At 38.4% G+C, this 15,950-nt stretch overlaps 1 protein-coding gene across 1 annotated transcript in view; it reads right to left on the reverse strand.

Moving 5' to 3' along the window:
* Positions 1–14,789, reverse strand: part of cldn15la (claudin 15-like a) — a 21,032-nt gene extending 6,243 nt beyond the window's left edge. The window contains exons 1-3 of the mRNA XM_048604138.1: positions 14,387–14,789; positions 4,989–5,153; positions 192–273 (exon numbers count right to left, since the gene is read on the reverse strand). Coding sequence (XP_048460095.1) covers positions 192–273; positions 4,989–5,153; positions 14,387–14,603 — 464 coding nt within the window. The 5' untranslated portion in view covers positions 14,604–14,789. The remainder of the gene's footprint in view (positions 1–191; positions 274–4,988; positions 5,154–14,386) is intronic.
* Positions 14,790–15,950: the final 1,161 nt, after the last annotated feature.

Here is a 15,950-nt window from a genome sequence, read left to right on the forward strand (position 1 = left end):
TGCCAAGTATGTATTTCCAGCAAAAATCTTTCCCTAATCCATTTGTTCTCCAATATACAAATACACTACTGCCAAACTATTCTAAAAGGGCAAACTAGAACAGTCGATCCTCAGATCCCCTTGAATGTGTTTAACTTTTGAAAGAAGTACGATTGATAGTACCACACTTTAATGAAATGCTGTGTACATACTTTGTTCCACCATAGACAGGATTGTAGAACTCCATAGTGATGTTGTAAGCATACCAAGAAACAGGAATAATCGCACATAAACCTGTCAATCAAGCAGAAAGAATGCATCAAACTTCAGAAATAAAAGCAGACAATGAACAGAGCATATTTACTGATTTGCTTAAGTTCTGCTTAGGGAGTGAATCACAGAACTGTAGAATGGTTATAGCACAGATTGAGGCCACTCAGTCTGTCGAGTCTGTACTGGCATCTGCCACAGCAGCTGAGTTAATTACACTCCAACACCCATTCCCGACAGCTCTGCATCGTTCTTTTATAGATACTCATCCAATTCTCCCTTGAATGACATGACTGAACCTTCCTGAATCTCAGGCAGATTCCAGTTCCTAATCACTCACTGCATACAAAAACTTTGTGTCACTGTTGCTTCTTTGATGAATTACCACAAATTGGTGTCTTCTGTTAATGAGACTTTTCTCTCTGTCTACTCAATCTGGATTCCTTGTGGCTTTGAACTCTTCTTCTCTTCGCTGTTTCTTCTCTGAACAATCCCAGGTTCTTCACTTGACCCATATAACTAAAATCATCCAACCTTGGAACCATTCTTATAAATCTATTCTTGCACCAATTTTAATAAAGGACTTTGCTGAAGACTTTCCTAAAGAGTGGACCCCATTCTCTAGCTGAGGACAACCCCTTGTGTTTTATACCTACATCTCATAATATAATGGTTTTCTACTCAAATCTTCTATTTTTAAAGGCCAGGATCTATGCATCTTATTGACCACTTTTCAACCTGCCTGGCCAAGTTCAACCTATACTCCTACCAATCTTTTTGTCCCTGTAAAAATTGTAGCTGTATTTTGTGTTGCATCCATAAGACCAAAAGAAATAGGAAGAGCACTAGGCTTCAGCCCATGGAGCCTGATTTCCCATTCAATAGGATCATGGTTGATCCGACATTCCTAATTCTCACTTTCCTGTTCTTTCCCCTTAACCTTTGATTCCCTAACTGATCACGAATCTATCTCAGCCTTAAGGACTCTGCCCCTGCAATTCTCTGTGGCAAAGTTCCAAAGACTCACAACCCTCTGAGAGCAGAAATTTCTCTTATCTCAGTCTTAAATTGGCACCCCTTTATTCCGAGACTGTGCCGTTTGGTCCTAGATTCTCCCATGAGGGGAAACATACTCTCAGTATTTACTCTATCAAGCCCCTTAAGAATCATATATGTTTCAGGGAGATCATCTCTCATTCTTCTAAACTCCAGTGAGTTGAGTCCCAGCCTGTTTAACCTTTGTTCATAAGACAATCCCTCTATACCAGGGATCATCCTAGTGAACCTTTTCTGAACTTCCTCCAAAGAAGTGAAGTCTTTCCTTAAATGAGGGGACGAAAACTCACGGTACTCCAGATGTGGTCTCACCAGTTCCTTGTACAATAAGACTTCCCGACGCTTATGCTCCAACTCTCTTGAAATAAGGGTCAACATCCCATTAGCTTTCCTGATTACCTGCTGCACCTGTATCCCAGCTTCATGTACAAGCAACTCCATGTCCCTTGAGTTGCAGCTTTCTGCAGTTTTTCACTATTTAAATAATATGCTGTTCATTTGTTCTCCCATCTAAAATGAACAACTTGATTGATTCATTGATTTTATTGTCACATGTACTGAAATACAGTGAAAAGTTTTGTTTATGAGAGGTACAGGCCAATCATAGCAAGCAAAGGATGTCCAGATCAAAAAGGCGTAGAGGCATACAGGTTACATTGCAGGTTACATTATTTGAGGCTAGAGTCTGTTCAACAGTCTGATAACGGCAGGAAAGAAGCTGTTCCTGAACCTGCTTGTGTGTGTGTTCAGACTTCTATACCTTCTGCTTGATGGATGGGATTGTAGGAGCTCCTTACTAGGGTGTGATGTGTCTTTGATGATGTTGGCCGCCTTAATGTGGCATGTAAATAGAATAAATGGATGGAAGGTTGGCTTCTGTGATGGTCTGGACTGTGCACACCATCTTCTGTAGTTTCTCACATTTTCCATCACGTTACTCCATTTACCTACTTACTTAAACTGTCAATATCTCCCTGTAAACTGTTTGCATCCGTCCTGTAGCCTGCTTTTCCACATATTTTGCCTCTTCTTGCCAATATAATCACTTGGCACTTCTCTACATTAAATTGCACCCTGCCATGTGTCTGCCCATTTTACCGGCCCAGTCTATGCCAACTTGAAGTCTGTCACTATCCTCCTCACAGTGCACTTTCACATTAAGTGCCATCTAAAAATGTGACCTATAGACCCAAGCTTAACTCATTAATGTTTATCAGGAAAAGCAAGGGTCCTAGTTCCACTGAGAAACTAACTGTAGACTCTCCTCCGGTTTGGCAAAATTACTATTTTCTGTTTCCTGTCAGTCAACTTTAAGCTCAGAGCATAATATAAGTTGTAAGATATTTGGACCATGAAATATCTTTTGAATAGTGACACTCATCCCTGGCAATGAATAATCAGTTCAACCTACATTTGTATGGAAGTTATCCCAATCTTAAGTGGGCTATTCAATAATTGATGGCAACGCAGTTCCTGAGGAACTGAAGGCTATCTTCGATCACAGCCTCTTCATCACTTGTCACTCACATTGAGTGGATAAGAATCCTAATTATAGAGAGTCAACATTTGAACCGTGACTGATTGGTACTTCCGGCTCAGTTACTGTTCATGGTGGCATTTTCAATCTGGAATCCATTGCGTGAAACAAGGGCGGAAGCAGATTCTATGGCAGCGATCTGGGACAGCTTCCTGAAAAGGATCAATTGGAAGGGCAAAATGGAGTTGGGGGCTGGGGAGTGATGGTGAAGTGAGACTAAATATATAGCAGTTTCAAACAGGCTGCCCAGGCTCAATGAACTGTGCCCCTTCCTTTTTTTGTGCTATATGTTTTTATGGTGCTATAATTGCTAACTTTATCTCAAGGAGAAGCATCCAGTAAAGCTTACTCATAATACCAGTGCTTTTATTAGCAAACTGGCATTTCAATTATAACTAGTCATTTACTTGCTATCTGCAGCACCCAATGTGACTCATGTAATTTTTAACATGAAAATGTATGGATATCCAAATTAGGAGCAGAAGAAAGGTCATTCAGTCCCTCGTGACTTCTCTGCCATTCAACAAGGTCATGGTTGATCTTATTGTGGCCTCAACTCCACATTCCCATCTACCACTGTAACCACTGACTCCCTTCATAGTCAAAAAATCTATTTGTCTCTACCTTTAAAGTATTCAATGACCTAGTTCCACTGCTGTCTGGGGAAGAGAGTTCCAAAGAGAGAAAATGTTTCTCTTCAATTCTATCTTAGATGGGAGATCCCTGATTTTTAATTGATGTGGCCTCATTTTAGTAACTCTCATGAGGGGAAACATCCTTCACATTAACTCCCCTATCCGATATCAGTCGAGTGTACCTACTCTAAAGTGTTTCTGATGAATATGCATCCTTCCTTAAATAAAGCGAAAATAAAACTTGTATGAAGTACTCCAAATGTAGCCTCACCAACTCTCTGCATCACTGTGGCAAAACATTCCGACTTTTATATTCCATTGCGACATCATTCCATTTACCTTCCTAATCACTTGCTGCACCTGCATACTAAAGTTTTGTGATTCATGTACCAGGACACCTGGGTCCCTCTGTATCTCAAGGCTCCTCAGCTTCTCTCTCTATTTAGCTAATATGGTGCTTTTCTATTTTTTCTGCCAAAATGGGCAAATTCACATTTTCCCACAGTATTCCTTCTTCTGCTATTTTTTTGTTTATCCTATCTATACCCCTTTGCAGACTCTTCTGTGTTCTCTTTACACCTTACTTTCCTGTCTATCTTTGTATCATCAACTGATTTAGCAATAATATATTTGGTTCCTTCATCCAGCACATTGATATAGATGGTAATAATTGCGACCCCAATACTGATTCCTGTTATTATATTATTTTTCATATTGTGCCAACCTGAAGACCACCCATTAATGCCCAACCTTTGCTTCCTATCCTTATCCTTGCTGACATATTACCTGCTCCACCATAAGCATGTATTTTGTGTTGTTATCTTCGATATAGCACTTTGTTAAATGCACAGTACATCAATCGCTTCTTCTTTTGTCTATGTTGCTTATTACCTCCTCAGAGAACTCTTTTAAATTAGCCAAGCATGATTTCCTTTCACAAAAGGCTGGCTCTGCCTGATTACATTAAGATTTTTTAAGTGTCCACCATAACCTACTTATTAAATTCTAAAAGAATAATATTTTAATGTAAATTGTGGAATGCCTCTACATAGAAGCACTTGTTTTATATTTTGAAGTTAAGAAACAATCCCATTGCAGAGACTTAAACAAATAGTCATTTGTAGGGCTGACATTTTGCTGCACAGTAGAAGGTGCCATCTTTTGTACATCTCATTATCCCAAGCCTGCCTTCTCAGGAAGACATACATTGTGCTATTTCAAGGAAGAGCAAAAGAGTTCCTGGCCACTGTTTAACGCTCAACCATACATAGATTATTTTGCAAATGTGTGTCTCACCACCTGCAGCATGTGTTAGGGGACTTCAAGTCAACGCCCACATTTTTCCATGCGGGAGGTTTATCTGTGATGTTCTAATGTGTTCTCAAGTTCTGAACTAATCCAACTTTTTAGCTCCATTCAAAATATATCACCAGCCATGGGTATTTGTTCAGCATGTAACTCGCCATTCACCTGCTTACCCATTATCTGAAATTTCTTGTAGTTTCACTTACCTGATAGAATGAAGACAAGCCCACCAGAAAGGGAAATCTTCCCTTTTGCTTTTTCATCCATGCTGCCAATATTGGTACATTTCAGGCCAAACAGGGCCACCAGCGTAGCGATAACTCCCAGAATGATAGAGATGATCATGAGTGCCCGACATGCTTGGATATATGCTGCAAGAGAACGAAACGCTTAAGTGTTGGTGCAAGCAGGAATGGTGTGGAAACAGCCACAAGGAGAGGTCCTTCATATGAGCCATCACAGTGTGCATGGAAACCTCTGAACGTTAGTACAACCAACATTTTTCCTAACACAGCTGCAAGAGAATTTCCTTCTTCCCTTCCTAGCCACTTAATTCAAACCATTTTGAAGCATGCAAATTCTCTGCTGACTGTAAGAATCCTATGTGAAGAGTTTGGATGATCATGAGCCATCCTTAAGAGATCACAGCAAGTGTTTGCCATGTTAATAGGCAATGTCTCTCAGAAATGGCACAAGGATGATTGACTTGTAAAGTGGAAATGCCTCATTGGCATGATTGGGACTGCTCCTCTGAGTCTAAGAGAGATGCACCTAGTTGGGTAGATGTTTGGGTGTTCTCTTTTGATTCTGACATTCTTCTGCCTGTCCTGGAAGTTCTTTTTACTAAAATGGCAATCTGAATTTCCCCCTGGGATGGGGTGGGATGTGTCTCCTGACTGGCTGCTGTAAAGTTGTTGTTATATTGTTCCTGCATCTATGCCAGGAATCAATTGACCTTTCATTGAACGTGTGACGGTCAATTCATATGACCTGGCCGAAAATAAGGAAGCTTTTTCTTCCTCAACTCTCAAGGAGCACAAAAAGAATCCCTTAAAGATCAAACTAAAATTATTTAACTATCTATCTAGGAGACAAAATGGTGAGATTTGCAAAATGTTGGAGTATAATGATGAAATTTGTTGAAAACAGGGTTGACACTTGAAGAACATGGTGTCCTGGGGTTCATATATTAAGAAACCCCATGTTAAACTTGATGCAGAAGTACAGCAGTGATTGGGAATATTCTAATCCCGGTCCCCACACTATGCTGTAAAGTCTCAAAACGTGAGGTGCTCACAGAATTGATCACTCCATGAACCCATGCTCCTTATGGGAAACTACATATAATGGAGACACAAACTGAATACCCAATCACAGTGTAGATCACATTCAGCACTCCTGCTCATATTGAGCATAACTATCTTCCAGCATGCAACAATGGGATCATTTCTTGTAATCTTATGGGCATTGATTCTCCAAATTTGGTTCTTCCTATAATCCAGATAGAGAATTCAGAAGAAACTTCTTTATCTAGTGTGGCGAGAAAGAGGAATTTGCTATCACATGAAAGGTCTGAGGTGAATAGGGTTGATGGTTTTTAAAGGAAGCTGAGGCACATTAAAGGGAATGGAACAGCAATGGTTATGCGAAGATAAATAGATGAGAGAAACTGGGAGGTACACTCAAATGAAACTCAAACACTGGCATGGCCTTGTTAAGTTGAATGACCTGTCTACATTTTTAACATTTTGATTTTTATGTGCATGTCTCTCCTCTCTGTCTGTCTGTCTGAGTGTATCTGGTCCTTCTGTATCCTCATTGTAAATCCAATAAACTGACCTTGCCAAACTATATAAGATGCCAAAGAGTAAAAATAAGATAAATCCACACTGTTATTGAACATTAAATTGGAACATAGACAATTATCCTGTATTGGTGCTTCACCTCCACATGAGCAGTCGTTCCAATTCCATGCAGTTATCTTCTTCCCATTTTCCTTTCTCCCCATGCCTTCAACATCTAACATTCTGATCCTGAGCTAAAACCTCTGCTTCAACTCTGGTACTGGACTCCACAATCTCACATTTCTCAGGAATGCTAGATAAAAGATTTGCTGATTTCAAAGCATGTGTAAAACAGAACAGAAAACAATTGGAATTGAAGTTTGAATCGGGCAACAGTGCAAAGTGGTGTTAGTGAATTTGCAGCCCCTTTTACACTCTGCCCAATTCACTTTCTACTGTAAGGACAGTTGAGTGGAGTGCATTGTGGGCAGCATATTCATTTACACATGATCACCTAGATTAATTCACTCCTAACATCCTTACACAAGGACTAATACAAGCTCTGGTCTTTATGGAATCAAAGATGTGAATGGTTGAAAGTAAATTGGATTCTTTGGATGAATAATGATGGATAGATTATGTTCAGTAAGACAAATGACATTTTTTTACACATAATTCTTTCTTATAATCTCACATAATCTATGTCGGCTCACTTTTTCAAGAAATACAAAGCTGTTGGGTTATGGACCTCTATCTGTTCTCCCCTTCCTCTATTAATCTGAAGTGCAATTTTGGTGTTATCATACTACCATTATGTCAAATATATCTTCATGTGTGCTACTTTCAATCTTGCTGGAGTCTTCAACTTTGGAGATGGACATCATTTTTTTCTTAAGTCTCATCACAATATAGGCATACATACATGACCACTTACATGCTGACATGTATGCATACATGTTGGTGGTGGCATCTTACAGTTCACCCAGGGAGTCTCCTAACATGTATTCTTATGTACATGTTGCAGCCTGAAGCTATGGGCTGTAATGGTAGAGGGTCCAATGCCCATTCCATCACACAGCTAACCAAGAATGTTTTCCACTCTTTCCACTTGCCATTGACATGTGTTGGAGGGATTTGCAGGTTGATACTTATCCTTTTTGGTTGCGTTATGAATACACAATCTTTGGGCATGGACTCCAAGGGACTTGAACTTCAAGTCAGAGCTTCTGGCTCATAGATAGGGATATCATAACAATGCCACGTGACATCCAAGTGTGCCTATGTAAATGCATACAACACCCATTGCTGTACGAAAACATGCATAATTCCTACAAACAATTTTGCAAATACTCCCATAAATTACATGAAATTGTTGTCAGTAGACCAAGAACAGATTTTTAGCAAGATCATTTCTGAAGGAAGACACTGCTATCAACCTAAACAATTCTCTTTCTTTCTCCAGAACCATAAACTGACTAATTAAACATGAAGAAATTCAGTTGACTAGAACTTCTGAGTTTCTTTCACAAATGGCATTAAATTATGTCGCTGTAATTAGAACAATGGTCTTTCAAATATTCTTGAGGGCGGATGTTAAGTCCAGTAAGACTGCACCTAATGAATGATTAACATTTATCAGCCATGCCTTCAATTTAGTAAGCTCCCCTTTTCCTTATTTGGTCATTTTCCTGGGAGCTTAAATCACGCAAATTATGACACTAAATCTGGCAGGTGAACATCTTACTCATTTCAATGATCGAGCCTCACCTTTTGCAACATTATTGTTCTCAGTGAAGGTCTGACCTTCAGACATGGATTTTCAATTGGCATTATGCCAGATCAATAATGCTACAGAAGCACTCCCATCCCACCCCGATTCTCCTCTGATTTAAATTTTGAAAGAAGTCAATGGCCCTGTATGCCAGGTGTGTAATGGGCGCTCAATATACAATGCCCATTTTATGGCAAGTCTTAAAGCTACACAGGCATCTTCCATCTGTAGCCTTCAAGGTCGTGCCATTACAGGTTTTATATTTTCTGGAAGCTTCCTTGGTAGGGCATATTGGCAGACATATGTTGAGGTCATAGAAAGGGTGTGTCAACCATCCACAAACTTATTCTTGTTTGTTAATCATCGAGCTATCCTACCACCTGTTGCTAACGTTGCAACTAATGAAGACAAAAATCAGGATAAACAGGATGAAATTCAAGTTGATTTCTGATCACACTGAGTTCGCCAAAAGGCACCTATATCTAAAGCTAATATTTTGGCAAATTGAACGATCAATTCACATGGTTAGATAATTTCCTGAATCATGCAGGAAAGATTCTCATTTTGTGACACTCCCTAAAACATCACCATTGGCTAAACACATATTACAGCTCATTGTACTTCTGCATGCTTCAGTGACTTGAAACATTTCATTTGGGACATCTTGAAGGTTGACACATATTTGCCGTGGAATCATAAGACCAGGTGCATGGACAGAAACAGTGGGCTCCAATGCTGCACCAGGCCCAGGCTCCTGGCTCCTGACCCTGTGAGCTGAAGGCAGTAGACCTTTCAGAATTCTGGGTCTTAGTTATTGGGCTCTGAAATAGTCCACTGTCCTAAGCCCTGCTTCCTGAATCATAGACTTACAATGAAAAAAGGAAGCTATTTGGCCCATCATGATCATGTCAATTCTTTGAAAGAGATAATGCAATTTAATGCACACCTCATCCCTCTCCTCCCCCATCTCCATGCAACTTTTCAATTTCGGCCATTTATCTGATTGCGGCTGCAATTTGATTTATTGGTAAATATGTGAGTGTATATGAAATGTGTAAATATTTCACTGGGAAACAAATTTTCAGCCATGATAAGATGAGTTACATCATTGAGGTAAGTTCAATGAAACTTGATTGCCCATGTCATGTCTTAAAGGACAGAGCTCAGAGTCAAGGCTGCTTGATTGTCTGATTCCAGTTACCATGGAATGAAGTTTAATGCTGGAAGTATGGGATCACTGAACTTACCCATTAGTCACCACAACAGCTAAGACTTTTTTAAAATATTCTTTCATGGGTTGTGGATATTGCTGGCAAGACCAGCATTTGTTGCCCATCCCTAATTATTACTGAGCTGAGTAGTTCACCCTGCCATTTCAGAAATTAGTTAGGAGTCAACAACACTGCTGGTTCTGGTGTCATATATCGGCCAGACCAGGTAAAGATAGCAGATTTCCTTCTCTAAAGGACATAAGCAAACCAGATGAGTTTTTTTTAATGGTAATTGGTGATAGCTTCATGGTCACCATTACTGAGATTGACTTTTAATCCCAGATTTATTAATTGGCTTCACATTCCATCTTCTGCCATGGTAGGAATTGAACTCAAGTCCTCAAAGCCATACTCCTTCGACAGCACCTTCCAAACCTGCGACCTCTGCCCTCTGTAGGACACAGGCAGCAGATGCACAGGAGCTCCATCACTTGCAAGCTCTCCTCCAAGTCACACACCATTCCAACTTGGTGCTAATTCATCGCTCCTTCAATGTCACTGGGACAAAATCCTGAAACTCCCTTCCTCATAGCACTGTGAGTGTCCTTATACTCCAAAGATTACAGTGGTTCAAGAGGGCAGCTCACTACCCTCTTCTCCAAAGCAATTAGAATTGAGCAATAAATACTGGCCTAGCCATCAATACTCACATCCTATGAATGAATCTTTTTTAAAAAAGAATTAGTCTGGGCCTCTGGATTATTAATCTGGTAACATTATCAATACAACACCACTCCAGAATCCATGAACATTAATATTGTCTAATTAATATTGTCTGACTACTATTGCTGTATGAGTGCTGGAAATGCCTGATCCTTTGCATTCTATTTGTGGGCAAGAAAGACACAGACACCTAATACAGGTACAATGCAGGATAAAGAAAGGAAAGAAGATAACTGGAAGGATATCTCTCCTCCATTATTAGCATGGAATCATGCAGCTGGACTCCTGTTTCCAGGAAAGGTCTATCTGTAGCTGGGACTTCACTTGGGTTCCCTCACACCCCCAGTACTTAGGCAGTCCTGCTCCACCATGTGCCACTGGTGCTCAATTTGCACCTACCAACCCTGCCGTATTGCTGCAACTTAAGTGCAGAATGGTTTAGCTAGTAGATGCCTGCTAAACATGGAGCAGTATAGTACAATCATAAAAGAACATTAGACTAGTCAAAGAAGGTCAGATAAAATAATCAATGGGCCACTGACTATCCATCCAACTGCATTTTGAATGTTCCATTGTACTTGCACCATCAACTTCACCTGGAAGGTTGTTATCAATATTTGTTTGAAGAAAATGGTTTCTGAAGAATAAACAGCTATAATTGCAGATAATTTAACATTACTCACTCCAGTCCTGGTAACCCAATTCACTTTGAAATTATCTGGTTTTATCTTTTCTGCACTATTTAATATATTAGGCACTTTGATAAGGTCCCCTTGTAATCTTTGATCTTAATGTCTGGCCTCTCAACTTTCTTCATCTCAGCCTTGAGATGATTATTGCTGCTCACCTCTGTACCATTCCAGATGCATTTACATTCTTTTAACAGCACAATTAGCACGGTGTACTCCAAATGTGATCTGCCCACTGCATTGAAATACAAGGTTTATAACTTTTTCAGACAGTTACCCTCCCATCCTAGACATATTCTCACATTCAGCTTGTTATTTTAATAGGTTGACCATCTCATTTAAGCAGATGAACTTAGTCAAAGTGAGGATGACTGATGAACACCTAATGTGTAAGTTATTTTTAATTCAAGTTGCTTAGAGCAAAGAAGGTTAGGCAGAGAATTCATAGGGATGTTCAACACTTTTGTAGGGAAATGATAGAGTAAATAAGGGGCAACTGTTTCTACTCATGGACTGGTTGGTAAACAAAGGGATACATCTAAAATAATTGACAAAAGAACTTTTGGGAGAGATTAAGGGAAATAATTTTACACGAAGTGTGTTGTTTAGAAGGATGATGGAAACAAATTCAATGGTACCTTTCTAAAGGTAACTGGATTTATGCTTAAAAAGAAAAACATTGAATGATTATGAGGAAAGAGCAGGAATATTGGGACCTATAGGATAGTTCTTTCAGAGATTATGCTCAAAAAGTTCCTACTAATTTGTAAGGGTAAATAATTAATTCCTGCAACATTATTGTTATGAACAATCAATTTTCAGCTTCCATCATCTGACGTCATCTCTGGGACCTTTATAGACTAAAATGTATTTTTTAAAGAACTAATAAAAATCACTGGCCTATCATAGTCATAGTAGTCCTCCAACCTGGTTAAGCCAAATTTATGAAGCTAACAATGAAAAAGATCTGGTCTGAAATTAACAGTCATTAGGACTGCTTGATTTACACCTGTTGGATGTTTCACATATTGGGATGAAAGTCACTTGCAGATTATCCTGCTTGGAAAAAAAATGAAGCTAGACATGGGCATGCACAAATGAACTGTGTTTCTTTTGGGGCAAGCAGAAAAAGAAAATGCACTTGTGACAGGACAACTGGAACACTCTCTCTCTTCCTGTTTCACAAAGCCTCTTGAAAAGTAATACTCAGTGAGAGAGCAAATTGGAAAAAAAAATTCATCTATCAAGAACTCAAAGATATCTACAAATTTTGCATAAGTCGGGAATACAATTCATCAACAAAGCAAGTGTGGTCTCAAGCTAAATCTAACAGTTCAAGAACTCTTAAGACTTTTAAAATTGCAAATTCCCAGTCTTCCTTCTTTTTCAACTAAACACTCTCTTTTTTAAACATTATACCTGTGCTTGTGTATGTGTTTGATGTTGTCTTCCATTATTTTTCTTACAGTAGCAAGTAATAATATTTCTCTTTCTTTCAGTCAAGAAAAGTTTGTAATTAACTGCTTAATTTTGAACTAGTATGACATTTTAATTAAATTATATGCCAAAATAATTAAATATCTTTCCCACAGCTGAATGAGGGGATTAAAAAGAGGGGAGCTAATTCACTCCTCCTCCCCTGGTTGCAACAGTTTACAAAAGTTTGATAGATTTAAAGTTATTTCTTTAAAAATCGTCAATTTGCAAGATTTTAGCGAGCCAGAAAGCTACTTGGAAATATCTACTAAACTTGCATTGTCTTTCCAAACTGGTTTAATAAGTTAACCCATCAACTTGCCTTAACAATTAAGTGATTCTTAGATACTAATTAAATAAAGATTAATTTGGAAAAATAAAACTATAAGAGTTAATTAATCTTAGGTAAATATATGTAGGTAGAACTAATTCAAAGGAATTGAGTAAAAACTCCATTTGAGCCAAAGTATACAATACTGCATGAAAATTCTAATGTTTCTTCTTTGAAAATCATGGTTTCAATGTTTTATATTGTCTGTTTGATATCTTTAAAAGAAAACATCTTTTACAAGGTTTGTAAACCGTGCCTATAATGCTGGCCTCCATTTTGACATCCATTTTGATACTTTCACAACTGCTGTGGGGCACTGATGAGACTTGAAATCGAAATGGAGGTTATGAACTACCGAGTTTCAGTTTGACTATCTCGTAAACCAACTGAAACTTCAATAACGATGTAATATTTCATTCTAAAGCAATTGTAATATTTTCATTGATGCTTTTGTGCTCCGAAGATTACAACCAGTTACCATCACCAGTGGTCTTACATACATCCCTTGAACATTTACCTGGTTTTTAATTCTTTTTAATGTTCAGTGGCACAAAATATTGCTACCATTACTAAGGTGCCTGATAATTTTATTCAATAAAGCTTAGGATCATCTCAATTGACATTAAGTGTCTGCTCCAAACTACAATTTTAAGTCCATCACTGCTTTGGAAAGTGTCTAACTGAGGGTGATAAACCAAAACGTTTGTCATAAGAATGTAGCCTGCTGACATCCACCTCATTATGCATTATAGTCCCAATGTACGAGGAGATGATAGGAGGTTTAAACTGTGCTTAAAAAAATTAGCATTTATAGAGTCATAGTCAGACAGTCATAGAGTTCTATAGCACGGAAACAGACCCTTCAGTCCAACACACCGACCAAATATCCTAAATTAATCTAATCCCATTTCCTGTAACTTGCTGATTCTCATACTAAATTCAATTTTAAAAAAATACTATCCTACAACACAAATCTATATACATAGCACAAATACAAAGTTAGTTTCAATGATAAAGGATGGAAAAACCTTCTGATGAATAAGAAGCAAGTCCAAACTCTAACTTAATTGTAACAGTCCTTCAGTGATGATACAAATCTAAACCTATCCCAACCTCATTCTTTTAGCTTTATAAGTTTAGATAACAGGCATCACTTCATTTTAAACAAAACATAGCATGCTTTTCTTGAATCGACATTGACCAATGTCAATTGTCAGCATTAAAATACCAATCAATTTTTAAAGAGAAAAATGAAGACTGAAAACTTGAAGGAGGATTCTCCAACGTTCAATCTTAAATTTAAAAGAAAGTCAATTGCATGAAAGAACATTCTTGCCCAGTTATTAATCCATTGCTTTTTAAAATGCTCCCTGTTCAAGATGGCTAGTCTTTTTGGCTACAGAGATACTGTTCAGTTAAAATTACTAAGTAACACTTAGTCACTCTTTGAAACCAAGTTACAACCACTAAAGTAAAGCGATTAAAAAAAAAAGTTTTAAAAGCAATCTCCTTGAGTGGTAGCCATTCATGCGATACTTAGTTGGTCATCTACCTGGACTTTCAACATGTAACATGTCAAAGGTTTAAAGAGTAATTATTAGTAAAAGCGAAGCACTTACAGGATAGACCAAGCATGGTCTCAAACATTCGGCAGTTGAAGACACCAGTACTATCTTGGGCACAGCTTTTCCACAAATTCTCATATAACCTGGAGCTTGTGATCACACTTCCAAAAACAGTAGAAATCTTCCAGTAATTGTTCGCTAATGTGGATCCAGTCAGCATCCACCCTGCCAACCCCATCAAGAAACCAGTAGTCTCAATAGCCGCTGCCATAGTCAATCTGTGTTATGGTATGTTACTTTTCCCAAGGTGGAAACCACAAAGAACAAGAATAAAAATTCTCCTCTCGTTGCAAGCTTGAGCGCTGGGAAACCTCTCACTTCACGTTCAGTTGCTCTTTCTCTGTCTGTCACCCTCTCACTCTGTGCGCTTCATAAAGGCAACCCAACCTTCGCTCTCTTGCTCAAAGACCATAAAATGATAAGGTAGCACGTAAACAGTAATAACTGGGTGTGACCTGGGGTGGATGTGTTAATTACTCAGGGATGGAGTTTCTAGGGCAGAATAATGGTATCGATTCTACCATTAGATGCATTTTTTTTAAAGAACAACAGAAAAGACTGACACAATGATATATTTATACATAGCTGCTAATATTGCACAGTTATTGATCGCAATGCAGTGCAATGAGCTCGGCGAAAGTACATATTTGAATTGACATTCAGGTGAAGCAATAAGCCATGGACCAGGACAGTTTAGTATTTGTTTGAAACAATGTCTTGGCTTTCAAGTGAGATCTTTGCTACTCTTCATAAATTTTGTGCAATGAATTGAAACCTCAATGTTGCTCATTGACTCGTTGTTCAAAAAGATAGTCTCAAAAATATGTTCGTATTCGTTCCACAATGTTGTAACACTTGAGTCAGACAGTTAAGTTCAGTTAATGTTTGACAAGATATTGATCTGAAGTATCTACACCACACGGGACTTTCAGTGAAACTCGACATTGAAAATGATACTGCAGGGTGAGCAGATGATTCATTTTGAGAAGGGATCTATTATCAAAAATGTAGGAAGTTTGAACTAAGAGATATTTTGATCGCCTAGCTTTGTTGGAATGAGTGGCAATCAGCACAGGCATTTTAAAAATAACAGAGAAACATTGGGGAAGACTTTGTCAAAGGTTTAAAAACTGAAAACCTCTAATATTCTGGGGCTGGATACACCAATAGATTCAGATTTTATTCTGTGGGATCCGAATTTGGATCCAGTTCCTAGCTGGGAGAAAGCCAATTTTCTTTCTAAAAACAGCCACCACTCCTATCTATCTGAAGAGTTTGGGTAGATTTGATGCAGTCATAGTCGTGTGAAAAGTTCACAAGTTAATCATCTCTTTCACAAGGGGGTTCTGAAGCCATTGTTGGAGAAAGTGGCAATATTATTCCTGTAATAATATAGGTCATATTGAAATTGGGGATGAGGAAAATGGCTGGGACAAAGCAAAACAGATCCCACTTGATCAAACCTGGCATGTGCATGGGGTGGAACAGTGAAAAAAAGAAAATTTAATTCCGGGGAAGTTCTCAAATAGATGAACCTTAAACAGCTTTCTGAAATAAA

The sequence above is a fragment of the Rhincodon typus genome, chromosome 13 (assembly GCF_021869965.1).
Source record: "Rhincodon typus isolate 14 chromosome 13, sRhiTyp1.1, whole genome shotgun sequence".
In the NCBI taxonomy this organism is placed as follows: Eukaryota; Metazoa; Chordata; class Chondrichthyes; order Orectolobiformes; family Rhincodontidae; genus Rhincodon; species Rhincodon typus.